This window comes from Chrysemys picta, chromosome 22, assembly GCF_011386835.1.
Source record: "Chrysemys picta bellii isolate R12L10 chromosome 22, ASM1138683v2, whole genome shotgun sequence".
Taxonomy (NCBI): Eukaryota; Metazoa; Chordata; order Testudines; family Emydidae; genus Chrysemys; species Chrysemys picta.
This window is the reverse complement of record NC_088812.1, coordinates 1,775,982-1,801,721: the sequence shown is the minus strand read 5'-3', so window position 1 is coordinate 1,801,721 and position 25,740 is coordinate 1,775,982. Positions and strand designations below refer to the sequence as shown.

The window sequence follows — 25,740 nt, the reverse complement described above, 5'->3', positions numbered from 1 at the left end:
GCTGAGAGCTTATGCACAGATCAGAACTGCAGGGCTCCCGTTCCCACCCACCGCCAGAGACAGGCTGTTCCTGCAGTGGGATTTACTGAAGCTCCCGGTCAGCTGGGCCTCGTCCCACATGCCTGACTGCTGGACAGCAAATGGTGAGATCATGGGTCGTTCTTTTCCCAGAACGAGCACGCTCCCGCTCACGGCATCTCCGTGCCTCTCCAGTTCTCTCACGCCCAGAACCTACAGTTCTATCACTGCGAACACCCCCCCCCTCCCTTGTATCTCTCTGGGCTCTCACACACACAGATTTTTCTAGCTTTCCTCTCCTCATACCACACACCTCCCTCTTTCCTCACATGCGCAGTCACACGCTCATGGGCTTTCTAGCTTTACAGAGACACACCCATAGTGTGTGTCTAACACACCGACCCCATCTCTCATTCTCCAAGTGAGGCCCGAGCACTGGCTCAGTTGTGGGTCTGATTCTCAGCTCCCCTCTCCCTGTGCTTGGGGAAGGAAAGGAGTTTGGTGGCTTGAAGTTCCCTTTGCGCTCCTGCATTCTGGGGCTGCCTGACCCCTGGTGTAAGTTAGAGCTGCGTTGGGGCTGCTCTAACTCAAGCTCTGCCCCCTGGGAAGCAGAGAATAGCTGTAATGCAGCAAGCTCTGGTTGCTCTCCTGATTTTCCCCTCCACACCCGAGACTGGAAACAAGGCGGGTGCAGGGCCAGGAGGAAGGCCCCTTCCCAGCAGGGCTTGTCAGAGGACCCAGATCGGCCTAAAGGGGCCTTCAGAGAACAGAGTCAGCACAGCCCAGAGGCCAGTTATTGTCTTGAGCGGAGCTCAAAGGCAGGCTGAGCCGACGTGCCGCGGTCAAAGACTCCGGCGACTCAAAGAGGAATCGCTCCGCTGTGAAAGCCTCTCAGAGCCCAGCCCCTGCAGCTGTTTGATCACTTATTAAATGGGTTAATAAATCATTAGGACAGAATTCAGAAGAACCCGACGTGCGCCTGTACGCAGCCTCGCAATTCCAACCCAGCCGCCGAACAGTCAGGTTGGCCTGTGAAGCCATGTTCTCTTCCCGCCTTCCCCCATCACCTTTCCCAGAAGAGAGAAGTGCCGATTGCCCCAGGGCGATTCTATCAGTCCCTGGACTGGCAGTTCCCCCAAAGCTGGGGCAGATCCGCAACACCCACAAATTGATCGTGGCCCCATCCCCAGGGGGGCCAACCCAGCCACGGCCCATTGCTCCAGAGAACGTCCGCCCACAAGAGAACTGCAAAGGTAGCGCTACTCGTCTGCCGAAGTTTTCCCTTAATTCTCTAGTGCCCTCTGCTGTCTCTTTAGGATCCAACAGGAAAAAGTTTCCACTGGTTCTGAAAACTAAAACGAGGTGAAATTTTACAGACATTTTTTTTCACCACCACCACCAACAACAACAAAAAATGCAGGTTTGGATCGATGGAAACATTTTGCTAATTCGTGTTGCTAGGACCCTAAAATTGGGTCAAATTCGCCAAAGCGCTTTGGTTGGGGAAAAAAATCGTCAGAAATTGAAACGTTGCACACCGCCATTTTCAATACCCAACGTTTTGATTCAAAGAGGCTTTTGGTTAGAAATTGGCTTCAGTTTCATTTCGCTGTTTTTTTAAAGAGTGAAAAGAAGTAAAAACCAAACGTGGTTGTGGGTCAAAGGGAACGTTTTAATCCATCCACAAGGTTTTTTGTTTGGCCCATGACCCAAAGTCGGCTGTTCGCTCAGGTCGGTGTAGAGGCACGAATGTCAGCGAGCAAGCTCTTTTCACGCTAGAGAGACAAATATCGTCTAGGAGTCAGGCCTGGCGGCTAGAGACTAACCGGATCTATCCCTTTCAATGCATGCTCTGGGCATGCCCCCTGAAGACCAGCACGCACGCTGAAGTCTTACTTTTTGTCTAAGGAGCCATAAGTAATATGAAAGCAATGATTCTAGAGCGCAGAATCAGCAGCTACTGACCTTCATGGACTACTGATCTCCATTTACGTTTCAGAATGGACAGAGGTAAACAGTGAGTCCCCCAGGGATCTGTACTGGGACAGATGTACAAATGATCTGCAAAAAGGGGTAAACAGCGAGGTGGCAAAAATTGCAGACACAAAATTACTCAAGATAGTTAAGTCCAAAGCAGACTGGGAAGAGCTACAAAGGGAACCCACAAAACTGGGTGATTGGGCAACAAAATGGCAGATGAAATTCAGTGTTGATCAATGCAAAGTAACGCACATTGGAAAACATCATCCCAACTATACGTATAAAACGATGGGGTCTAAATTAGCTGTTACTACTCAAGACAGAGATCTTGGAGTCACTGTGGAGAGTTCTCTGAAAACATCCTCTCAATGTGCAGCGGCAGTCAAAAAAGCGAACAGAATGTGAGGAACCATTAGGAAAGAGATGGATTAGAAGACAGTAAATATCATAATGCCTCTATATAAATCCATGGTACATCCCCACCTTGAATACTGCATGCAGTTCTGGTCATCCCATCTCAAAAAAAGATACATTAGAATTGGAAAAGGTTCAGAAAAGGGCAACAAAAACGATCAGGGGTATGGAATGGCTTCTGTATGAGGAGAAATTAAAAAGACGGGGACTGTTCAGTTTTGAAAAGAGGCAACTAAGGGGGGATGTGAGAGAGGTCTGTCAAGTCATGAATGGGGTAGAGAAAGTGAATAGGGAAGTGTTATTTACCCCTTCATATAAACACAAGAACCAGGGGTCACCAATGAAATGAACAGGCAGCAGGTTTACAACAAACACAAGGAAGTATTTCTTCACACAACGCACAGTCAGCCTGTGGAACTCATTGCCAGGGGATGTTGTGAAGGCCAAAAGAATACTTGGGTTTAAAATAGAACTAGATAAGTTCATAGAGGGTAGGTCCATCGATGGCTATTAGCCAAGATGGGCAGGGACCCCATACTCTGGGTATCCCTAAGACGCTGACTGTCAGAAGCTGGGACTGGACGACAGGGGATAGATCACACGATAATTGCCCTGTTCTGTTCATTCCCTCTGGGGCACCTGACATTGGCCACTGTCGGCAGACAGGACACGGGGCTAGATGGACCTTTGGTCTGACCCAGTCTGGCCGTTCTTTAGAGCCAGGCCCGTGACTGAGGAACCCTCTTGGATACAGCTCCTTTATACGGACCAGCCTTAGACTGGAACGCCCAACATCGGGCCAGCATGGTGACCGCGAGTTAAGGGGAGCCAGTGGCTAACGGATCCCAGGAACAGCTCATTGGTGACTGGAAAACTCACAGAACTGATTTATTGAGCTCAGCACAGTTGGGCCATGAGCACAATTATATTTCATTACCGGATTCTTTTTGTATTTCATCTCCCCCCCACCCAGCGCCAGCTCCCAGACCGACTGGCCCCGGGAGCCCACCGAAACCGGAAGTCTCTTTGTTCAGATCATTGGTTTAAGGCCCCCTGAAGTGGCTGCCGCTCCTCCTTTTCCGCCCGCTCAATCTGCTCCTCTGTCAGGATGACGGGTTTGTATTTCTCGTCAAAGAGTTTTTCGTTGGCTGCCGAGTGGAGGTTCCGGGAGGAGATGGTCCTGAGATGCTCAGGGAGATACTTGAATTCCTCTTCGTTGATGTCGGAATCCTTCATTTTCGAACTTAAAACCCACCAGCGGCCCAAGAACCCCACGTCCAGGATCCGGGCGGGAAAGTCCGTCCAGCGCGGCTTCAGGTGTTTGCAGTGAGCCTGGTACAGAGCCGCTTCCGCATCAAAGGGGGCCTGGTAGACGAGGGAGAAGAAGACCAGGCTCTGGTAGCGCAGCCGCCCCTGGTTCCGGAGCTTCATCAGGCGCTGGACGTGCCCCTCGGAGCTGCCGTTCCGGATCCAGGGGGAGAGCAGGAGGAGGATGCCCGAGGCTTCGAGGAGGGAGGACTCGAACGAGGCGTCGCAGGGGACGTGGAGGCTGCAGACGGTGGCTCCGGCCAGCAGCGAGAGGTAGAGTCCGGCTTTCCCAGGCCGCTCCTTGAAGCCAAGGGCCACATCCCGGCAGGCGTCGGCGTAATCCTGAAGGAGGCTCTTGCACCACAGACCTGCGCGGGGAGAGGAAGCTCAGGGGCTGCCGGCTCCGGGGAGCGAGGCCCAAACACCCCAGGCCGCTGGGGGTGGGTACGTCTGGGTACCGGGGGGTGGGAGGACCTGGGAACGGGACCCAGGAAACCGGGCTGCCAGCACCCTGCTCTAATGCGTGCCCCAAAGAACCCAGGCGTCCGGGCCTGCGACCCCCTTCCCCCAAAGAACCCAGGCGTCCGGGCCTGCGACCCCTTCCCCCAAAGAACCCAGGCGTCCGGGCCTGCGACCCCTTCCCCCAAAGAACCCAGGCGTCCGGGCTGCCGCCCCTACCCGCTCCGACTCCCTCCTCAAAGAACCCAGGCGTCCGGGCCGCTCCCCTCCGGCTCTGACTCCCCCCACCGAACCCAGGCGTCCGGGCCTGCGACCCCTTCCCCCAAAGAACCCAGGCGTCCGGGCCGCCCCCTCACCCAAACGGCCGGTGGCGATCCGCTGCCAGCGGCTCCCGCTCCCCGCCATGGGCCGCTCGCTGCCGGGACCGGAAGTGGTTTCCGCCCGGCCGGGAGACGGGGACGGACCCGGGCCGGGCGAGACCATCTCAGCGGGGCGGGGGGGGGACAGAAATCCCGAGCTCCCCCGCGCGCGGACGGTGCGCGAGGCCGGGCGCAGAGCGACACGCAGCAGCGGGGCGGGGAGGCCGGGCAGGTACCGGGGGGCTCGGGGCGGGGGGAGGGGCACTGGGCTGTTTCATTAGCCCCTCCCCCAGCTGGGGGGGTCAGTCTAAGCCCCCCCCCCCCCCGGCCAGGCCGGTGCCCCCCCTGGCAGGAACCTGCCCCATGGCTCGCAGCCCCAGTCTGCTCCCGCGGGGCCCCTGCCTCAGTTTCCCCCGCTGCAGAATGGGGACAATGGGCCTGAGCCCTGCTGGGAGATCGCGGGGAGGGTCTGGGGGGGGGCAAAGGATTCAGCAGGGTCCCCCCTCCCCGCCTGACCCGTGTGGGGCAGACGGGAGCCCAGCTGCCCCCCCAGCCCCCACGGGCTGCCCCTTCCAGCCCCTTCGCCCAGGCAGCGCCCAGTGCCACGCTGGCACGAGCCGCTCCCCTGGTGCGTGTGGCTGGGCAGGGGCAGGTCTGGAAGGCAGCTGAGAATACAACCCCCCCTGCCCCCCCCTGCTGCCCCCCTACTGTTCCCCCCCATGCTGCCCCCCATGCTGCCCCCCCGCTCCAGGTTCCTGGCCCAGCTGGTGCCTTGGAGATGATTGTGCCCCTGCCTTGGACGTGCCGTGAAACCCAAGCGCTAAAGGGACCTCGCCCGCTGCCTGGCATGAAATGCCTGCGCCCAAGGGGAAGTAGTTTCCGAGTGGCAGGTGCTGGGGGGCGGCAGTCCGGCCTCCTGGGTTTCGTTCCCAGCTCTGGGAGGGAGCGTCGTCTGGTGGCTGGAACTGGGTTGACTCAGGACACCTGGGTGCCATCACTGACTCCTTGTGCGACCCTGGGCAAGTCACTTTCCCTTCTCGGTGACTGGTCTCCCCCCCTGCACTGTGGGGCGAGAACGTGAACCGATGTCGTGCCCCATAGGGGCCCAGCACGTAGGTGTTCCCAGCCGCTCATGACAAGTGTTGTTTGCTTTGCCCCGGCAGCGGAGTCCCGGACATGCGATAACTGCAGCAATGGCCACGTCAGATGAGCTCAAGTTTCATGGTGAGCGTTTGCTTTCCATAAAGTGGCAATTCGGGGGGGGAAGGGGGAGGGGGAGGAGGAGAGGGGGATTTACGTCTGTGGTTTCTCACGTGGATTCCAAACTCCTCCGAGTAACATAGTTGGGTCTCCCCTCGTTGTGCTGAACATCACCCCCTGAAAATGTGGGTTAGAGGCTGGTGCATTTCAGGAGCTACTCTGCATCTCAGGCCTGGAGCCACCTTCCTCCCCCAGATCTGTCCTGTTAGCTCATTTCCCCCTCGGGCTCAGCACTGGGCGGGCGCTGAGGAGACCTGGTTCTGTGCCTACCTCCGCCTGGCCTGCTGAGTCACCTTGGACAAGTTACGTCCCCTCTCCCTGCCTCAGTTTCCCCATCTGTAAATGGGAATAATGATACTGACTCCGTTGTGAGACCAGTGGATGAAAAATGCTATGTGAGAACTAGGGAGTATTATTTTGATTAAAGCAAAGCCATGCAGTGATTGGCCACAGTTAGCCTGCGGAACTCACCACCACAAGAATATCCTGAAGCCAAACACTTAACAGGGTCTGAAAGAGGACTAGACTTTGTTATGGGGAACACAAAGTGTCCAGAGTCAGAACAGTAAATAAGCAAGTTAGGAAGGTGCTTCAGGGCTTGATCTAACCTGTGATCAGGAGCGAACCGTCCCTGGGGGCAGGTTATCCCATCGCTGCCACCGGTAGGGCTTCTTCCATCTTCCTCTGCAGCAGCTGGGCCTGGCCAGTCCGGGAGGCTGACCCCGGCTGGTGATATTTGGGTTCCTAATCTGACCTAGCCCCTGCTCTGGCCTAACTGAAATCCATCAAGTAAGAAAAGAGCTAATTGGCCCCTCCCTTCTCTTCCTCTTTCCGGCTTCGACTTGGGCCACCCCGGGGAGGAGAGGGGGGTCTGGACCCTTTGAGGGGGATGATAGTGGACGTGCTCCGGAGGCTTGGCCGGGGCTGCACACGGGCAGGTTGGATACAGGGATTTCACCCGGGTTTGGGCAGATCCGAGCCAGCAGCGTCGAGAACGGACAGGGCTTTAGTCTGCCCGGGAGCTCCAGAGCAGGGCTTGGGCCGCAGCTGCCAGCCAAAGAGATCCCAGGGCCGTGGACGCCGATTTCCAACCCGTTCTGATTGCTGGGGGTTTCCCTGCAGAATTCGACGAGGCAGCCGACTTGCTGGCCGTGAACCCTGATGCCACAACCACCAGCATCAGCGAGCGGCAAAGCCACGTGGCCGTGAATGTGAGCACCGGCTACGAGGAGGGCGAGTTACGGGAGGAGACAGATCAAACTGAGGTGAGAGGAAAAGCTGAGGGGACGGGGACTGGCTGGCGTGGGCTACAGGGTCTTTCCCCTCTCGAGGGCGTCAGCCCCACCCCTTCCCAGGGCCCCAGCTCCCCCGTCAGTAGTGACTCGTTGCCATTTGCCGGTCGAGGCAGCCTGGACGGGCCCCCAGCCCGAGTATCCTCATTGCCAAAACCACCGGCCCAGACGGAGCTGGGTGGGGCCCAAGCACGTGCTTAAGCCCTTCCCTGAATCGGGGCCCTGTCTGGCTGCCGAGAAGAACCCTGGTTCCGATGGCCACAGCCGAGGTACGAGAGGGGGAGGGACTCAGCCGTGCCAGAAATCGACCCTGATCCCCGGGTCCAGCAGAAAGGCTGACGGCTTGTCCGCGATCACAGAGGGTCCTGGCCGCAGCTCCGCTCTCTGCCGCAAGGCAGACCTGGCTGTCTGGCACGTGAGCCGAGGACCAGCCAGTCACGTGCCTTTTCATCCACGCAGCTCCTGAGCGGCCAGAAGAAGCCACCCAGTTTCTGGACCTTCGACTACTACCAGACTTTCTTTGATGTCGACACCTACCAGGTAACAGAATCTCCCTGTCGAGCGTTTCCGCCGGGCGGCTGGAAAGTGATGCAGGCGGGAGCAGCAAAACTGGGGAGAGCTTGGAGGGGAAACGGGCCCTCGTGGCAACCTGGCTGCGGCAGCCCTCGGAGGCTGGCCGGAAAGGCCCAGCCCGTCAGCCTCCCGCAAGGGGGCGGCGGCTCCATTTCCCAGGGAGGCAGGACATAGACCTGCACTCGGGGTAGGCAGGGACGTCCCTGGATGGACACACTGTTCCATGGCGGCAGACGCAGCCCCTGGCAAGGAGCTTGGTCTCGTGGTTAGAGTGTTCCTGGCTCTGCCACAACCTTGGCAAGTCACACCGGGGGAGTTCCCTGCCTGGGAAATGACCCTTCCGTGGTCTTCAGGGCAGGGAGCGTCTCTCATGTCTCTCGGCAGCGCCCGGCTCGACGGGGGTCGGCCCTCGGCCGGGGTCGGGGCAGCGCCCGGCCCGACGGGGGTCGACTCTCGGCCGGGTTTAGACCGAACTGAGGCGGGTAGTTACAATTGGACCCCCGGTCGGCACTTGCTGAAGGGAAAAGGCTCCTAAAACAAAAGTTTCCAGTGACTAGCAACGCTGAGGCCTGGCCAGAGGTTTAGGCCCCAAGCCAGCGCGTCTGAGCATTTGGCTTCTCGTTGCTCAGAACCTGCCTGGTTTGGCTGGAAACGGGTCACCCGATCCTGGGCGTTGAATCCTGGCTCTCCAGAACGAAACGCCTGGAGCTGCTGCAGCTTAAGCTCGGGCCAGGCCAGACTCGTCCCTGGGGGTGGCTCTCATTGTTACATCCCCCCAGAGGGGCGGACGAGCTCTCTGCCCTGCGCTCTGCCGCTCGTCCGAGGAGTCGAACGCCTTAACCTCCGCTTCCTTTTCCCCCGCCATCTCTGCGACCGGCCTGCAGCGCTGGGCTGGGCCCCGAGGCTGGGGAAGTGGGACCAGATCGACACAGACTAGCCCCACGGCAGGGTCCCAGCTGAGAAACGGGAATGCGTCGATCATTGTGGGTCTCGTCCAACCTCTTGCATAGCACAGGCCAGCTCCCTGCGCCCCGTGAGCCCAGCCTGGAGCCTGTAACTCGGGGTGTCCCGGGGGGCAGGGGGGGTAAATGGGAGTTTTGCTGGTATCGTCCTAGGGGCAGGTCCCTGTTGTGGTAGGCGCTGGCCCGCGGAGCTCGCAGGCAAAGTACAGTAGGCAGTGGTGGCTCCGGAGATGTCCCACTAACCCTGGTCTGTTCCCATCCGCCAGGTGCTGGACAGGATAAAGGGGTCTCTGCTGCCGTTGCCTGGGAAGAACTTCGTACGGCACCATTTACGGAACAACCCTGACCTGTACGGTGAGTACGGTGAGGCCAGACCGAGCTGCAGCCCCCCGACATCCCGGCGTTCCCAGTGGGAGCCGAGGGGCTCACTCGTCACTCAGCTAACCCGCACCCCCTTCTTCGCGGCTCTGGAGCAGAGACGTCCGCACCCCGTGACCGGCGCCTGGGCCGTCCTGGGTCAGCTTCCATGCTGGGATCTGGGGGGAGCCCTGAGGGCTGATGGGTGCAGGGCAGCTTGGTGTCCGGCTCCTGTCGACGCGCCTCCTAACCCCCCTCCCCCCTCTGCCTCCCCAGGGCCCTTCTGGATCTGTGCCACGCTGGCCTTCACGCTCGCCGTCAGCAGCAACGTGTCCCACGCCCTGGAGAAACGGGGCGACCCCTCCTTCCACTACAGCCCCCAGTTCCACAAAGGTGAGAGCCAGCGGGGAGACTTCCCCCAGGGCCACGCAGCGCGTACGAAGTGTGAACAGAACCCAGGAGTCCTGGCGCCTTCCCCCCTCCTCTAACCACCAGAGCCCACTCCCCTCCCAGAGCTGGCAGAGAACCCAGGAATCCTGGCCCCCAGCCCCCCTGCTTTAACCACTCACCCCCACTCCCCTCCCAGAGCCAAGATAGAACCCAGGAATCCTGGCCCCCAGCCCCCTGCTCTAACCACTCACCCCCACTCCCCTCCCAGAGCCAAGATAGAACCCAGGAGTCCTGGCTCCCAGCCCCCTGCTTTAACCACTCACCCCCACTCCCCTCCCAGAGCCAAGATAGAACCCAGGAGTCCTGGCCCCCAGCCCCCTGCTTTAACCACTCACCCCCACTCCCCTCCCAGAGCCAAGACAGAACCCAGGAGTCCTGGCTCCCAGCCCCCTGCTTTAACCACTCACCCCCACTCCCCTCCCAGAGCCAAGACAGAACCCAGGAGTCCTGGCTTCCAGCCCCACCGGCCGTGAATGGCAGCACAGATAGCAGTTAGAGCGGGGGGGGGGGCTGGGAGCCAGGACTCCTGGGTTCTCTCCCTGGCTCTGTTTGTCTTTGCTGGTATCTGTGGGCTGGGGGGCAGAGCTCTGGCTCCCCCCCTGCCCGGCGGTCACCAGCGTCTCTGCCCTCTCCCCAGTGACCATCGCCGGGCTGGTGACCTACTGCTACGCCTGGCTGGTGCCTCTGGCCCTCTGGGGCTACCTGCAGTGGCGCAAGGGCCTGAGCCTGCACGTGGGCTCCTATAGCTTCCTGGAGACGGTCTGCGTGTACGGCTACTCGCTCTTCGTCTACATCCCCACCTCGGTGAGCAGCCCCCCCCCACGCTGCTCCGGGCTAAACCCGGCCCTGGGGGCCCCGCCTCCCTCGGGGCAGGTGGTTTGGGGGGGGCTGACCCCCCTCTCCCTTCTCTCCCCCCCCCACGGCAGATCCTGTGGCTGATCCCGGCTGCCTGGCTTCAGTGGCTCTTGCTGGCCGTCGCCGCGGCGCTCTCCGGCGCTGTGCTGGTTCTCGCCTTCTGGCCGCTGCTCCGCTCCGACAGCAAGCCGGCCACACTGGCCACGCTGGCCGCCATCGTCTCGCTCCACGTGCTGCTGGCCGTCGGCTGCAAGGTCTGAACGGGGCTGCCCTGCGTGGCCGTTAGCTCAGGCCTGGGGGGCGGTGGGGGGAGGAGAGAGCGCCGCGGGGCCTCAGCGGCTCCTGTGCTCCCCAGCGGTGCGGCTGCAAGAGGAGATGCAGGCCCGGAGCTGCGGGGGCCCTGCGTGGGTTGTGGTACCGGCCCCAGCCGCCAGTACAGATGGGGAAACTGAGGCACGGAAGCTCTGGGAGAGAGGACTTTTGTCCAGCTTCAGAGTGGGAGGTGCGCTGTGGTCCGGAGGCCATAGTTCCCCCCCTTGGGGCAGGTGCTCTGTGGTCCGGAGGCCATAGTTCCCCCCCTTGGGGCAGGTGCTCTGCAGGGCATGACCCCCCCCCCCAATCAGCCAGAGGGGCAGGGCCAGTTCCACCCCAGCTGATCATGCTCTCCTGTTTTTTCCAGCTCTATTTTTTTCAGACGCTGCCCAGCACCATCCCTCCCCTCCACCCCCTGGTCACAGCCCAGCAGCCCCCGGTGCTGCTCCCTCACCCGGCCAATGCCTCGGCCCCCCTCCGCCAGTGAGGTAAGACTGCAGGAGAACTCAGGCCTCGGGGGGAACGCGCAGGTGGGGGAAGGGAGGGCTGCGGGTGCTGGAAAGAGTCGGGAACTTGCTCCTCGGGAGTGGGGGATGGGCCAGCAGCTCTGAGGCAGGCCCCTGTGCCTCAGTTTCCCCACAGAGCAATATCTTCGGCCTCAGTCTCTGTCCTCAAAACTGGGGAGCCTGAGCAGCTGGGAAGGGTCTGGTCTTCTGAGGGGCTGGATTAGTGCCTGCCCCCTCCAGCCACGGAGCCCCCTGGGGGGCTGGGCCCAATGGCCAAACTGGCCGTTGCTGGGAAAGTCAGCGCCGGGGGACCCCGCCTGGGCTGAGCTCGGGGGAGGGGGGGATTTGTAACCTCGTCCTGCTCACACTGGGCTTCTGCTTTTGTAGGTGTGGATCCCCCAGCACTGGGCGCAAGCGACAGCCTGGACCCAGCCTCCGGCCTCTCCCCCACGCTGCACAGGGACAGGGCGGCAGCTTGGCTAGCGGCTGAGCCCGGGACATTCGGCACGTCTCATTCCCAGCTGGGACTAGGGGAATGAGCTTGTGCCCAGACCAGCACGCACCAGGCCCTAGCTAGCCCCTGCCTCGGTCAGTGGCAGGCATCCTGCCAGGACAGAGCCCGGGCCCTGCTCTCGGGGCATCCCTGCGGCACAGGGAGCCCGACACCTCTGCTGGCCCCAGGGCCGGCGTTTGCAGCCCACTGCCAGGTTCTGATTCGGCACCGCTGCCCTGCTCCCCGGGGCTAGGCCGGGAGCTTCCCACCTAACCCAGCCCCAGCTCTGCTGGGGAGGCTGGGACGGAGCACAGGGAATTCTGCCAGGCGAGGTACTCACCAGCTCCCCCATCTCGAGGGCATGGGGGGGGGCAGGGGCAGTTCCGGCTGCTCCCCGGGCAAGGCCCAAGGACTGGGAGCTGTCAGCTGTTTTCTATGCAAAGGTGATTGAAATAAACAAGTGGGGCTTTGCCCCCCTGGGACTGGGGCTGGTTCCTGTGTTGAGGGGGCTTGTGGTGTCACTCAGCCTGGCTGGGTTCCTTCCCCTCCCGGCTGCCGGCAGAGGCTGGGAGAACAGCCCGGCACTGATGGCTGCAGGGAAGCTGCGTCTGGTGAGGGGCATCAACCCCCCACCCCCCCCATGCCAACAGCCCTTCGAACCGCTCCTGCTTTACTGCGCCCCCTGGGCAGCCCAGCGCGGCAGGGCCGGCTGAGAGCTGAAGGAAACTGCCTCTGTGAAACACATAATTCATTTATTTCGTTTTCTCCAGAGGGGTCCCTGCAAAATCCTTTCGAAAAATCACCACGGGGGCTCTTGGAAAGGAAACAAAACGAAAACCAATCCGCGCTCTACCTGGGTGGCGGTTACACTACCGGACTGCACTGTCCTAGGGGGGCTACAGGGGCTGCCACAGACGCCACAGCTCCAGGCCCCGGCAGCTAGCGCCAGGGCCGTGGGCAAGGTGGGCTCTGCTCTGCCAGGGGAGGGGGCAGGGTGACCCAGCGGGCTCCAGCCAGCTGCTCAGAGGGGCCGTGGAGCTGGCAGCAGAGAGAAGGGAGCTGGGTGACCCAGCGGGCTCCAGCCAGCTGCTCAGAGGGGCCGTGGAGCTGGCAGCGGAGGGAGTTAGGGGAGCCGGCAGCCCGGGTTTGGGGACATTCAAGGTGTGTTGAACGCTCTCCTGCCACCCCGGCATTTCCCACGAGGCACGTGCCAGGCCTGCTGGTCACAGCTGCCTTGATGAGCAGCCAGGCCCCCCCCTCAGGCATCAGCAGAGACAAGGGCTGGGGTGATAAAAAACCCTCCCCCCGAGGCATGGGCTTTGCTGGGGCAGGAGCTCCGGTGGCCTCCGCCAACCTCGCCTCTGGCTTCCTGGTGACAACGGCCCGGCCAAGCCCAACTGCCCCGCACCAGCAGGGAGTGAGGCAAGGCCAGGGTACCGGGCCTGAAAGCCCCAGAGCTGCAGCTAGGGAGGAATGGTGGGGGCCGCCCAAGGCCATCTCTGCAGAACACCCGGCCAGGAGCCATGGCTGCCGACCGGCCGAGCCCCAGCGGTTATGGAAGATGGCGAACTAAAAGGACTTGCTACATGATCGGGTGGCAGGGGGCAGCTAGCACTGGGGGCGCGACACGGGCGGAGAATCTGAGGTTCGACATTTCATAAAAAACTGTCCAAGTCCGATATCAAAGAGCAGAGGAGCTGAGGGGCGGGTTGGGCTCGTGGGCCGGTAAAAACGGCCCCAGCGAGCCGGCACGCGGGGAGAGAGGGGGAAGGGGCGTCTTCATTTGGTTTCCTGGCGCTGTCAGTTCAGAGACGGGGCAAAGATGTTTTAGCTCCCGTAATGCATTGTGTTGGTGGTGATGGACATGGGGGAGGCCATGGAGATGGCAGGGCCCCCCATGGTGAACTGGCTGTTGACTGGGTAGTGAGCGCTCGAACCGCCTCCGCTCTGGCTGCCGGAGGAGCCTGCGGAGGAGACAAGAGAAGTCGCCGTTAGATCCGCCCACCCCAGGAGAGGGGGCAGCGCCGCTGGGGGCTGCCGGGGAGAGCAGAGGGGACTCCGCAGTCGGGCCAATGCCCGAGTTACAGGCACATGGCGGGCGGCAGGGGAGGCGGGAGGACGCCCTCGGGAAGCTGAGATCCCTGGGGAACGGAGCCGGGCGCGTTACCTGGGACGATGCCAGTGCTCATGATGGAGCCCATCCTGGAGTGCGTGTGATTGACAATTCCCGCGCTGGCCGCTGCAGGGAGACAGGGGAGATGCTGCGTGAGCAGGGGAGGGGCCGGCCCCCCTGGGCCCCCCTGGCAGCACAAGCCCGTGCCCACGGAGCTCTGTAACTCCCACTGGCCCGGGGGCTAGCGGCTGCTCAACATCCGAGGGTTACAGCCGCACCCCCACAACCTGCCAGCAGCGGGCGCTGCTGTCCCCCGAAAAGCCACTCCCAGCTGGGCTCTCGGGACCCATTTGTTCCTGGCCTGTGGCGACCGAGTGAATGGGCTGCAGGTTGAGACCCTGGGGCGACCCTGCCCCCCGGGGGTTGGGCTCTGCCCGGCTCCTCCGCTCCGGGGCAGGGGCACCGCCCCCCGGGTTGGTGAGACTGGAGCTGAGCCTTCGCCCCCGGGGCTGCAGTGCCACGCACTGAAATCCAGCTCCCCCGGCTGCAGCGCCTGGAGCAGGGAGACGAGGCCGGGCATCAGCGCGACACGGGGGCCTTATGGACACGGCTCTGACTTGACGTGCAGCGCCCGGCGCGATGGGGGCCCTTCGCAGCGGGGGTCTGGGCCCGCCCCCCATCTCACTGGGGCCCAGGCACTACCCCTAATTACCGGGACACTGCGGCACCTGCTGGCTGAAGCGAGCTGGTCCAGGCAGCTGGGGCCTCCCCCAGAGCCCCACATCAAACCCTCTGCCATGACTGGAGCCCAGAGCTGCCAGGGGCCATGTCCCCCAGCGACCCCCAACCAGGGCCCCCTGCACCCCACCCCCCAGTCCCGCCAGGGGATTCCCGTTCAGATGTGGAGACTCACCTAGAGGAATCAAGTTGTTGTGGCCGACGTTGGAGCCGCCGGTAATAACACTGCTGAGGTCGTAGGCGGTGGGCATCCCTGCACCAAGGGGGAGAGATGGGGAGGGGTCAGCAATGGGATGTGCCCCCCCAAGCCACAGCACTGGGGACCCCAAAACCAGAGAATCTATCCAAGGACCTCAGCGTCTGCCCCCCTGCGGCCGAGGGGTCCCCAGCCTGGGACTGGCCGGGATTTGCTGGGGGCCCTGGCTTGAGGGGAACCGCAGGCCAGGGCAGCCTGGGACAGGCCCTGGGGCTGGGTTCAGGGGTCTCAGCCCTGGGGAGGGCCGGGCACTGGGCCAGCCCAGCTCAGCCACTCCGGGACTGAGGCCAGAGGGAGCAGCTTTGCCCAGCAGCCCCAGGCCCCTGCTTGCAGGCTCTGGGTCCCAGGGCCAGGGCCAGGGAGCACGTCCCCAGCGCAGGCTGCCGTGGCGAGGGCAGCGCAGCCGCCTCGGGGCCCGGGGAGACTGCGGGTGGGCAGCAGCTTCCACGCTGGGAGGCGGTTCCAGGACTTGCCCCAAGAGGGAGCTGGAGAGAAGCCGGCCACGGATCAGCCCCGGAGGCCCCAATCCGGGGCTCCAGGACACGTTGCGGTGGCCGGGTCCCTGTGCCCATGGCGGGATGCAGGGGAGGGTGGCACAGAAATGGGGGGAGGGTCTGGAGGCTCAGACGGAGCCAGTCACTCTGCTGCTCGCAGCCTCAGTTTCCCCACTGGGACGGAGGCTGCAGGTGCCTCCCGGGGGCTCAGAGGACGAGTCCCGCAGCAAGGAACCCTCCTTGGAGCCCTGGCGGCCCGGGCAGCTCCCAGCTGGCGGGGGGAAGGGAGGACGGACAGACGTGCCCAGCCCTGCACCAGGGGATGGGGGGGTTTCTCCGAGGTCCCATCCCCGGCGAGCCGATCCCAGCTCGGCAGAGGCCTGTCTTGGGGGGTACCAGGTGCTCATCCCCCACATTTCCCAAGGGGAAGCGCAGACCAATGGCAGTGCCCAGAGCAGGAGGGGCATGGCTGGGAGTGGGCAGGGCTGCCCGCACCACGGCTCTGGGGCAGCGACCGGAGCCAGGCCCCTTCCGTGGGTCCAGACGGCACCACTGGCAGCTCAGCGGGAGATGGATCCAGCAGCCAATTAACGCTGCTTCGGCACAAGGCGGGTTGTGTGTCTGCAGTCGCCGGCCCCGGGGGCTCCCCGCCCCCCCCCCAGCCCACTGCCCTGCCCCCCCCCCAGCCCGCTCCCCCAGCCCACTGCCCTGCCCCCCCCAGCCCGCTCGCCCCGGGGGCTCCCCGCTCCCCCAGCCCACTGCCCACCCACCCCAGGAGCCCTGGACAGCAGGGTACGTTACCAGACACGCCCATCCCCGTGCTCATGTTGTAGGCGCCGCCCGTGTTCCACATGTTCTCTGACGGAGACGTGTAGTGGGAGCCCGGCGGGGGGGAAGGAGTCGAGCCCGTGTACCTGAGAGAGACATGACAACACGTCAGCGAGGCCTGGCGGGGCTATGGGAGAAACCTCGGCTCGCTGCCGGGGGATGCACTGTTGCCCAGCCAGCCAGGTCGGCACGAGGCCCCCCCACAGGCAGAATGGGGCCAGTGACCCGGGAGGGGGGGCCCGGCCCCCCATTGCAGCCGGCTCGCAGGGCGGGGCCGTACCTGAAGAAGGGGTTTTTCAAGTCGAGGAGGTTGCTGGACTTGGAACCCGTCTGATCCACCTGGGCGACAATACTGATGTCGTAGCTTTGTCTGCGGAGAGGGAGACGCACGTCAGAGATGGACCCGGCCCTGCCGGAGCAGGAGACGCCAGCGAGCTGGGCAGGGCCGAGCCGGGGAAGAGACGCCCCCCGGGGCGAATTCTAGCTCCGGCAGGGCTGGGCCTAGTGCTGGGACAGCGCAGGGGCTGGCAAGGGGGCGCTGAGGGCTTGGCCATGGAGAGGAGATGCCCAAGCAGGCTAGCGGGGGGGGGGCGGGGCGGGGGCAATTTGCATGTCCCCCAAGGAGAACTGGCCTGAGACCCCCCCCACCGACTCGATTCACAGGCCTTCCGGTCGCTGCTGGTCTAGCTGGGCTTGGAGGCACGTGGGGCAGGACAGGCTAGTGCTGGGCAGAGGGGAGGGCTGCCCAGTGGTTAGAGCAGCACCTGGCTCAAACCCCTGCTTGCCACAGGCTCCGTGACTTTGAGCACGTCACGGGGCCTTGCGGGGCCTCGGCTCCCAGCTGTACCTGGGGCTGACAGCCCCGCTCTGCCGGCCGCAGGGAGGAAGCCATTCAAGACGGTGGCTGAGTCGACGTAAGGCATTTCCGATGGCCCCCAGCCCCAGGCCGGGCCCCGCAGCGGCAGGACCCACAGACCAGCCCAGGAGCAGGTCAGGTTGCCGAGGGGCAGTGCATGCTGGGATCCGGAGCCCCCCCAGCCCCAGGCCCGCACCGCCCTTACCTCTTGTTGGCGATGAGCAGGCACGTCCCTGAGAGCGTGTCCCCGGCTTTGGCGAAAAGCGGAGACTGAAACAGACACCGGACCTGGTACCAATGGGTCAGCGGCTCGGTGGGGGCCGTCGAGAGCCACACGGTCATCCTGCGGGAGAGAGAGGACGGCGCCTGTTAGCAACCGACGCGGGAACTGGCTGCAGCACGGGGCACCGGCCACGCCACCAGGGGACAGGGAGGTGGGGGCAGAGGCGCCCTCTGCTAGCCCAAGGGGGTTGTAAAGCAACCAACTGCAGCCCCACGTGGCTGTTCCCTGGCGCCTCCCACCCCACAGTGCTGGGGACAGGGACAGCGCCAGCCGCAGTGTCCCACCAGGCCCGTCCAGCCGGGGGGGGGGGGGGGGGGGAAGGGCAGGAAATCGGAGTCTCAGCTACGCTAAGGATGAGTTCCAGAAGTGAATCCCCGAGATGGCAGCAGCTGGCCCAGCAGAGCCCAGCCGCCAGGGGCACCAGGCCAGAGGCAGTGGGCCAGGTAGTACGGAGCCCACACGCAGGGAGGTGAGGGGCTGAACCGAGATCTCTGCGGTCCCAGCCTCCAGCTCAGGTTCCCGGTCTCATCTGCCAGGAGCGAAGGGGCAGCGGCAGCTCCCTGGGGCGTGGGAAGCCCTGCTCCCGAGGGGCACTGAGTGACAAGCGAGAGGGTGCTGTGGCACTGATGCAGTTAAGATGGGCAGGACCAGGCCTCTCGTTATGGCTCGGAAGGAGCTGCCAGAGTTTGTTGGGATGGGACACGTCTCGTCTCCTTTACCCTCCTGCCGGGCCCTGGAGCCGACCCAGGTTAAGCACCGAGAAATTCAAAGCATCTTCAGTCAACATACACGTATCGAAAACAAAACGCCAGCTCAGGCCAGCCAGAACGGGCTACAGTCAAATCTCTTTAGGAAGAATCTGTAGGGAGAACCTCCACCCCACCCCACCCCACCCCACTCGCGTGGCATATCCAGGATCCCAGGGGAATTTAGGCTCCCCATGGAGCGCCCCCCCCTCCCCGCATGGGCCAGTGGCGATCAGACCAGACCAGACCGGGGCCGGGGCTCAGAGTTCTCTCTAAAGAGGTCTCACTGCAGCGGGGTTAGGCGAAAGCGAGGACGGTTATCGAGACAGGAAGACAAGTGAGAAGGTAACGGAATTGGAACTTGCCAGTTCTTTGCAATGTAGACTAGGAGCGATAGCCAGTTATTTGTTTTACAAACCCCAAGCTGTGCTGGGAGGTAGGGGCAGGCCCCACCACTTACATTGAACCAATGAAGGCTACATCAAACCAGAAAGCCAAGCCGTGGACTAGACCTGAATGCAACATGTGGAACTTGAAGGGGATTTCTATCCTGCAAACCAAAGAGAAGCAGTTAGCCGCAGGGCGGGAGCACCTGGGGAGAGGCGCCCAGAGATGTGGGGGGGTCACAGCCAGGCAGAGGATCATCCCTTCCCAGTTCACACCTCCGGCACACCCCCCCGGCCAGGGCGCAAGGCCAAGTCCCTCAGTTGGGGGGCCCTGCACTTGACGGAAGCTACGGAGCCCCCACGTTCCAGCGCGTTGGGTTGTGGCCACTGGAGCTCTGTGGGGCGGGGCCCGTCTTCGGTCTGTGTTTGTACCAGTGCCCACAACATGGGGCCTGGGAGTGACGAGCTCCCGGGCGCTACCTAATTCCCCTAATAAACACCATGCAGTGCCCACAACATGGGGCCTGGCTGGAGCTCCCAGGCGCTACCTAATTCCCCTAATAAACACCATGCAGCACCTGGCACAACATGGGGCCTGGGGGTGACGAGCTCCCAGGCGCTACCGTAATTCCCCTAATAAATACCGTACAGCGCCCAGCACTGAGCTTTGGTCTCTCGTGATGGCTGGTGGGTTCCGTTCAGGGTTCAATCCCGCGCTAGTCCCGGAGGAGGCATTTCCAGACTAGGCTGGACAAAGCCCTAGCAATCCTGGGAGAGTTCCTGCCGGGGGCGGGCGACGCAGGACTGCGTTCCAGGACGTTAAATGCTGCAGTGGCTGACAGGGTAGATGGGGGTGTCTCCCCTCCAGGTGCCAGCCCCTCAGCTGCGGGCGAAGGGGAGGGTGGGCGTGTGACCGGGAACCTGGATCAGAGCTGGGGCAGGAACCGCAGAGGGACGATTGAAAGCGACCGGAAGCTGCGGCTCTGAACGTCCTGGCTGCCAGCAGCACCTCCACAGTAACCAAAGCACGTTAGACAGGGAGGCGGGGTTAATGACACGACCCCCCCTGCCCCGCAGCACGCGGGGGGGGGCAGCTGGTGGGCACTGGTCACTCTGCCCCGCCACCCCTCACTGGGACCTATCGAACGCCAGGGGCCAGGCACGCGTGTCAAGGTACCCTGCACGGCCACCCGCTCGGCCGGCTGGGCTCAGTCCGTGAGAGCGGAGATCAGCTCCCGCCTCCCCACCCTCCCGCTAGGAAAGGGCAAACAGCTACCTGTGCAAATCGCCTTCTTTGGCTTCTAAGAAGTTGACCGTATATTTAACAGACTTCGCCATTAAAATCCTGATATCAAAGGTGTCCTAGGAGAGAGAGGCACATTGGTCAGCGTCCTGGCCACGCCGGGAGGGCCGCCAGCCGAAGGGTAACGCGGAGCGCAGCCTGCGGCGAGGACGCACCCTTAACAGGCGTGCACGGTGCGGTACACAAGAGCTTTTGCTGGGAAGGAAACAGAGTCGGGAGCTGCAGAGGCAGCGGCGGGGAAGACAGGAAACGGGACTCAGCAGGGCAGCCCGAGGAACCAGACACAGACCATGCTACTGAGCGACCCAAACTGGTCATGTTCTTGCTGGCATCCCGCGTTGGGCTAGGATCCCACTGACAGACTGGGGAGAATGCACTCGGCTCTCTCCAGGTTTACGAACACTGGGAAGCTCCGGAAACGCCCTGTGAAATGCAGCCACTTCTGGGGAGGAAGGCAGCCGAGCAGCTCAGAGCAACACCGCCCTACAGCGAACGCTGGGAAGTCAAGCCCAAGCCCATCCCGGGGGACGCAGGGAGGTGGCATGGAACGACCGGGACAGCATGCTGAACTAATGCCCTGACTCTCATGGGAAGTGCCAGGGGTCCCGAAGGGTCAAAATCGCAGATCTGTCTCTTCAGGCAAGAGGTCACCTCTCAGCGCAGCCCCCCCCCTTACCTTCGGCAAGTCAGGCCAGCGAATGGCGAGCCGGCCCGAGCGTGCCCGTGGCTGGAGCCGCGTCCCCTTTGCCGCTGCCCAGCTGTGCCGGGGGAGGAACAGCGTAGCCCAGCCCCACTCAGGGCGCTTTGTCCCCTCGAGCGGAGGCCGGGCTGCAGACTGAGTGCAGCAGACACTCAGGCTTCAAGATGAGAGGTGCCGGGTGTGATCTCCCGTCGCCCCGCCAGGCACAGGGCTAACAAGTGCTGCGAGAGTGGAGGAGCCGCCCCGGGAGGGGGACAGAGCAGGAACGCTTCCCCAGAGCGGCATCCTCCCGCGGGAGGCCCCTGCACAGCCTGGGAGTCTATTGAGCATCTGATTGCTACTTACTTGGAGGCTCACCAATGACTTTCATCTCAAAGCAGGTCAATAGCATCCTCCCCATTTGAGGGATGGGGAAACTGAGGCACGGGAGGAGACGTGACTTGCCCAAGGTCACCCAGCAGCAGAGCCGGGACCAGAACTCAGGGTTCCCGCACCCCAGTCCAGTGCTCTGCCCACTAGCCCGGCCTTCCCTTCCTGCCCTAAGCAGCTGCGCAGCGCTGCTGTGCTCTGGTGACCAGTTACCAACATCTCACTCCAGCGGCAGCCCAGCCATTCCCTCCCAGCCCATTTAAACAGCCCGATCTGGGTCCAGAGGAAGGAGCCGGGGCGGAGGCGGCTGGTTCCCACAACTCACCACAACAGGCTGTCTAAAATACTCATCTACCGCGGCGCCTCTAAGTGCTGACAAGTCCACACCGTGAAAGGACGGCTGATACCTGCAAGAGGAGACACCCATGGAAACCTGCCTGCGCTGACCATCTCCACCCACCCGGCTCAGGAAGTGTGGAAACCCACGGGAAGAGCACAGCTGCCCAGAAGCAGAGCGTAAGCCTCCGCGTCTGACAGGCACGTCCCTTTGGGGCTCCGGCGCAGACACGAGGCGGATCAGAGCAGAGCTGGGGCTGACCGGGGAAGCCAAGGAGATCGGGGCGTCGCTTGGAACCCCCTGGGGGACTCAGTACTAGCAGACGACAGCTCAGCATCTTCTTGTGAGACAGGCGGGCGCCAAATCAAAGCAGCGTATGCCATGTACCCTGGGTGTTACCCTGGAGAGCCAGCGAAACCCGCCTCACCCTGGCGTGGACGCAGTGGGAGGGGATTATCTCTAGGGGCCATTCAGTCCTTCGCCTCGGCCAAGGCTGACCACAACGGGACCGACACGGACAGTGCTTTGGGGGCCTGATCCCTGGGGAACTGGACCGAGACCCAAGCGCGTTACATGCAGGGGGTTTGGGTCCACGCCCACCTGGGCTATGGAGCCACTTACATCAGGGCTAAAGCTGGGGGTGGAAACGCCCTGTGAACGAGGGGGGAGGGGGTGGTGCGCCAGCTCCAGGCTGGGAAGGGGAGTCCCGGCAGTTCCTTAGTGGCTGGTGCCCCCCTGAGCACCAAACGCTGTCCCCACCCCATCTTGGTGGTTGACACGTGCCCCTGCCTGGGTGTCTCTGCCAGGATCCGCGGCGGATGGACGGCAGGACCGGGCTGTCCTACCCGCTCCAGCACACGGTCGCCTCTGAGAGATACTGGGGGGAGGGGCAGAAACATAGATCCACCCTCCACAATATTCCCACTGCGGGGGGCGCTCTCTCCTCCCGGTGAAAGCCCCCGCCATGCCTTGAACCCACTGCTGGGCACCAGCCTCGCGCCAGGGAAAGGACTCACCAGAAATTGGCCTTTGTAAACTGCTCCATGTAGAGCTGCTCGTCTGTGAACGGGGCCAGGTGCACGTCGCCGATCGTGGGGAACATGTTACCTGGAAGGGGAGCAGAGGGGGTCACGCCAAGTCCCGTCCTACCCCTCAAGCACAGGCTGCCCCACACGCCAGAGCCAGGCTACCCGGGCCCTGGATGGGAGTTTTCCCTCCCAAACGCTTCATCAGCTACACAACGTGTCAGGAAAAGAGTCGGCTTTTAGCGCAAACATCCCAAAGCACCTTGGGTCCCCTTTGGCTCCCTGGCAGGACTACATCTCCCACAATACACCAGGGCTTCCCCCCCCCCGTGAGAGTGAGACCATGATGTATTATGGGAGATGTAGTTTGCACCTTGTGTCCTCATTCTCCTCTATGGGCGGGGATCCCCAGCTGGACTACATCTCCCAGGAGGCACTGCACTGCTCACTGTCGGCAAAACTAGTGAACTTTCACGTTTTCAGCAGAAACTTTCAACTAAAACCAAAAAAAATTCTCTCCCCCCCACCCCCACCCCAAAAAAAAAATTTCCCAGGGTGGTTTTTTTCCCAGCCCAGCCCTGGCTAAGTCAGAGCGCGCCCGGCCCCTTTCCAGGGCGTTCCCCAGCACAGAGCCAAGGTACAGGCCCAATGCACATGTGTTTGGAAGGAGGTGAGGATTGATTAGGGATCAGCCCGGCTCTCTGGCCAAGCCCCGCCCCAGGCAGCAGCTGGCCTGTAGGCCACCCGATTCGGTAGGTACTGAACTGTGGGGGGGCTGCAGAGTTGGCAGGGGCACAACACCCCCTTGGCAGCCCAAAGCAGAGATCAGAGCTAAGCCAGTCGTTCACCTGCCTGGTTCAGGTCTCAAAGCACATTGAACCCACCAGGGTTACGGCTGGGCGGGACGGAGACCGACGGGGGCACAGAGCCGTCCCCCCAGCTAACAAACCGGCCTCCTCGGCCAAACGAGGTCACAGAGGAACGGTCAAACAGCGCGGCCTGCGGCAGGTCAGCAGCGGAGGGCAGGGGGCCGAGCGCTACACTTTGGCAGCCGGCCATTGGGTGAGACGGCTCCACTTGGCTTTGCAATCTGGGCTCTCTGCCATAGGGCCAGAGCTGCCAACCGCGATCTGTGACAGTGGGGCCCGTCGACGCTGCCCAAGCTGCTTCCCCCATCTCTATCCCCTTCCCCGGCAGCCCCCAGAGCGCGCCGTCTCCTCCAGCCCGATCACTCTCACCACCCACCCGCGATGGCGCCGCCAAGCCCGGTCGGTCCCGAGGGCCCATCTCGCTCACCATCCCGCCTCTGGCGGCAGGCCGCACCAGCTGCTGGAGAGGAAGGTGCGAGAGGCCTGCGGTAGCAGATGTGGAACAATCTGCCCCCCACAAAGGCCTCCCACTCGCTAACAGTTTGACTCACTTGCACCCCAAAGCAGACGGCTTTACAGCTCCAGAACTCTACCATTAACAACTGCTCAGGCTCTTCTCAGGAGCTGCAGAAAAGGCCAAAACCTCTTGGAATCCATCCAAGTCCTTGGCCCCAAAGCCATCCAGGGGCAGGGAGTTCCACAGTGTACGGACATGATATGTGGAACAGGATCGCCTCGGACTGGTTTTGAATTTGCTGGTTTTCAGTTTCACCGAGTCCCTGGTTGATGAGATTGGGAGAAGCCCCCGATCCCCCGTTCTCTCCCCAGTTCGCCAGAGATTTATGTCCCCTCTCTAAGGTCAATCATCGCTCTTTGCAAGCTCTCCCCACAGGAGAGTTTCAGAGGCCCCTAATCAAGCCCTTTGACATTCTCTGAAGCCCTGCTAATGCCAGAATGTCCCTTCCGTGGTTCTCCAGGACAGGGGACAGGCTGGACAGTACGAAGCCAGGCGGCAGAGTTTGGCATCGGAGCACAGCTCGGTGGCTTTAGCGGTTAAAGTTTCAAGATTAAAGGCTGGAGTGTCTAAGGCCACGTCTGACTCGTTAGCTAACGGGGTTGGATCCGTAGCTAGCCCAGGACCTCGGCAGAACTGCCAACCCTGAGCGCCCAGAGAACTCAATTGCCAACGGGTGAGAGAACAGCTGGGTGGGAGGTTCACATTTCCAGGCCTTTCTCCAGTCTCCAGGGTTACAAAATTAACTATAGAGACCAGTCTCCGACCCACGTGGCTCCAGGAGCTGCAGCTTGAGGAAAATTCCCCAAATATCCCCCGACTTGGGCTCTAAATCCCGAGAGCTGGCGACCCTGCTTATCCCTGGGCGGATGGGGGCCCCGCCCTCCAGATTTCACCGTGCCGGAGAGCAGCACTGCTCCACCCCAGCGTGGTGTGGGCAGGACTAGACTGGTAGCGCAGCTCTTCCCTCCCCCTCACTTTACGCACCACTTTAAAACCTCTTCACCTCCCCTTTACCTAGCGCAGCTCCAGGCCAGCGACCCGAGCCCCGCTCCAGAAAACGACAGCCGACCCGGTCGTTCGTTTCCTCCCTCCCGGCAAACAGCTGGTTCGTTTCCTCCTGGCTGACGCCCACCCCAGACCCCACCATCTCCTCAGCATCGGGGGGAGGGGCAGGCGGAAAGCGGGCGCCCGTGGACAGTGGGAACTATGACTAGTTGAACTCACAAAACCGCACCCCGTGCCCCCAACCCCCACTAAAGACGCATTGGTAGCCAGGAGAGCCGGCGTGACCCAGGGCAGGGCACCAGACTGGAGCTCAGGAGACCTGCCTCCTACGCCCAGCTTCGCCTCCTGCCCCTGTCGGTGCCTCCCTCCTGCTGAGCTGTGCAGCGCCTGGCACAGGGGGCCCCGATCCTGGGCAGGGGCTGAAAGTCTGCGCTTTGGAGACGTTGCAACATTGCCAAACTGTAGCTGTCCTCGGAGCGGCTCTGGTAAGTGGCTCCAAAGGGGCCGGCAGGTCTCGCGCCGCAGGCAGCCCGGGCTGAGATGCCGGCAGCGCCGAACTGGTCAGATTCCGATTTCCACCTTTAATCTTTGGCTCAGCCACAGCAACTCAGTGGAGGGACTAAAAGTCCCCGTTCGCTCACCCTGAATTCACTCAGCCCGTCCATTTCCCTACTAATTTATATCCCGAAAAGCTCTGAAGGCTTGTGCTCCGGGGTAAGCAGCGTGGAGGGCAGGCACGGCTGCCGCGAACACACGCAGCGACCAAGAACGGCTGTTGGCAGATGACTCCAGCGAGAACAGAAATATCGACCTGGTTGATGTTCCTAGTTTGCCCGCATGTTAAACGCCAAAGACTCCCCTCCTCCCCCACCCCCAACCCTCTTTGGTCTTCCTTCCAGACTGGGGGATGATTTTTTTCCCTGGTTTAAATTTCAGCCTAAAACAAACAGCTCTTCACCTGCGTAACGTCTCCCTCCCTCATCTTTATAAATGGCAGCGCTCCGACTCGCAAGGATTGCTGAAGTCCTGGCGGGTTAGGGGATACGACGTGTTTGAAACACAAGACCTGCAAATCAACGTTCTGAACCGACAAAGCCAGGGAGATCCTACGTCTGCGGCCATGCTCAGCCTGAAGCTAAGAGGAGTTTGTAGGATCAGGCCTCAAGCGGGCGTGGTAAGATCTGCTCTCTCCCAAATCTGTCCCGGAGGCTCGTCTGAGCAGCGCGAGGTCAGGACAGAGCTCGCTGCTCTGTCAGACAGATGGCAGAGAAGTTAAGCATCAGGGTTTTCAAGACAGTGTGGGAATAGAGGTGCTAA

At 62.1% G+C, this 25,740-nt stretch overlaps 3 protein-coding genes across 7 annotated transcripts in view; 1 reads left to right on the top strand and 2 right to left on the bottom strand.

The window, feature by feature from the left end:
- Positions 1 to 1,669: 1,669 nt before the first annotated feature.
- Positions 1,670 to 4,666, bottom strand: TIMM29 (translocase of inner mitochondrial membrane 29). Its single transcript, XM_065575718.1, has 2 exons — positions 4,536 to 4,666; positions 1,670 to 4,088 (listed from the first exon to the last, which is right to left on the bottom strand). The coding sequence occupies exons 1-2, from the start codon at positions 4,660 to 4,662 to the stop codon at positions 3,448 to 3,450; spliced, it is 768 nt and encodes a 255-aa protein (XP_065431790.1). The 5' UTR covers positions 4,663 to 4,666; the 3' UTR covers positions 1,670 to 3,447.
- Positions 4,639 to 12,084, top strand: YIPF2 (Yip1 domain family member 2). 4 transcript variants are annotated; one of them, XM_065575715.1, is made up of 10 exons: positions 4,639 to 4,770; positions 5,702 to 5,762; positions 6,921 to 7,063; positions 7,550 to 7,630; positions 8,892 to 8,979; positions 9,259 to 9,375; positions 10,070 to 10,236; positions 10,359 to 10,541; positions 10,967 to 11,087; positions 11,493 to 12,084. In XM_065575715.1, exons 2-9 carry the CDS (start codon positions 5,732 to 5,734, stop codon positions 11,084 to 11,086), a joined length of 930 nt encoding a protein of 309 aa, XP_065431787.1. In that variant the 5' UTR covers positions 4,639 to 4,770; positions 5,702 to 5,731; the 3' UTR covers position 11,087; positions 11,493 to 12,084. The 4 variants fall into 4 exon arrangements, with proteins under 4 accessions (XP_065431787.1, XP_065431789.1, XP_065431788.1 ...); XM_065575716.1 differs by having other exon boundaries at positions 4,655 to 4,766; XM_005279571.5 differs by lacking the exon at positions 4,639 to 4,770 and adding an exon at positions 5,287 to 5,557.
- A 249-nt stretch (positions 12,085 to 12,333) lies between these two features.
- The window catches only part of CARM1 (coactivator associated arginine methyltransferase 1), a 51,867-nt gene continuing 38,460 nt past the window's right edge, over positions 12,334 to 25,740 (bottom strand). For both annotated transcript variants that reach the window (XM_065575711.1, XM_065575712.1), the window contains exons 7-16: positions 22,024 to 22,114; positions 20,996 to 21,077; positions 19,575 to 19,660; positions 18,373 to 18,462; positions 17,089 to 17,226; positions 16,308 to 16,397; positions 16,001 to 16,113; positions 14,625 to 14,702; positions 13,766 to 13,837; positions 12,334 to 13,562 (exon numbers count right to left, since the gene is read on the bottom strand). In XM_065575711.1, coding sequence (XP_065431783.1) covers positions 13,426 to 13,562; positions 13,766 to 13,837; positions 14,625 to 14,702; positions 16,001 to 16,113; positions 16,308 to 16,397; positions 17,089 to 17,226; positions 18,373 to 18,462; positions 19,575 to 19,660; positions 20,996 to 21,077; positions 22,024 to 22,114 — 977 coding nt within the window. In that variant the 3' untranslated portion in view covers positions 12,334 to 13,425. The remainder of the gene's footprint in view (positions 13,563 to 13,765; positions 13,838 to 14,624; positions 14,703 to 16,000; positions 16,114 to 16,307; positions 16,398 to 17,088; positions 17,227 to 18,372; positions 18,463 to 19,574; positions 19,661 to 20,995; positions 21,078 to 22,023; positions 22,115 to 25,740) is intronic.

Bases quoted from the DNA above. Each gene is read 5' to 3' on its own strand.
- TIMM29 (XM_065575718.1), bottom strand. From the start codon at position 4,662: ATGGTCTCGCCCGGCCCGGGTCCGTCCCCGTCTCCCGGCCGGGCGGAA. The intron at 4,089-4,535 runs GTGAGGGGGCGG...CTCCCCGCGCAG, and splicing joins GATCGCCACCGGCCGTTTGG to GTCTGTGGTGCAAGAGCCTC.
- YIPF2 (XM_065575715.1), top strand. From the start codon at position 5,732: ATGGCCACGTCAGATGAGCTCAAGTTTCATG. The intron at 7,064-7,549 runs GTGAGAGGAAAA...TCATCCACGCAG, and splicing joins AGGAGACAGATCAAACTGAG to CTCCTGAGCGGCCAGAAGAA. The intron at 8,980-9,258 runs GTGAGTACGGTG...CTGCCTCCCCAG, and splicing joins GAACAACCCTGACCTGTACG to GGCCCTTCTGGATCTGTGCC.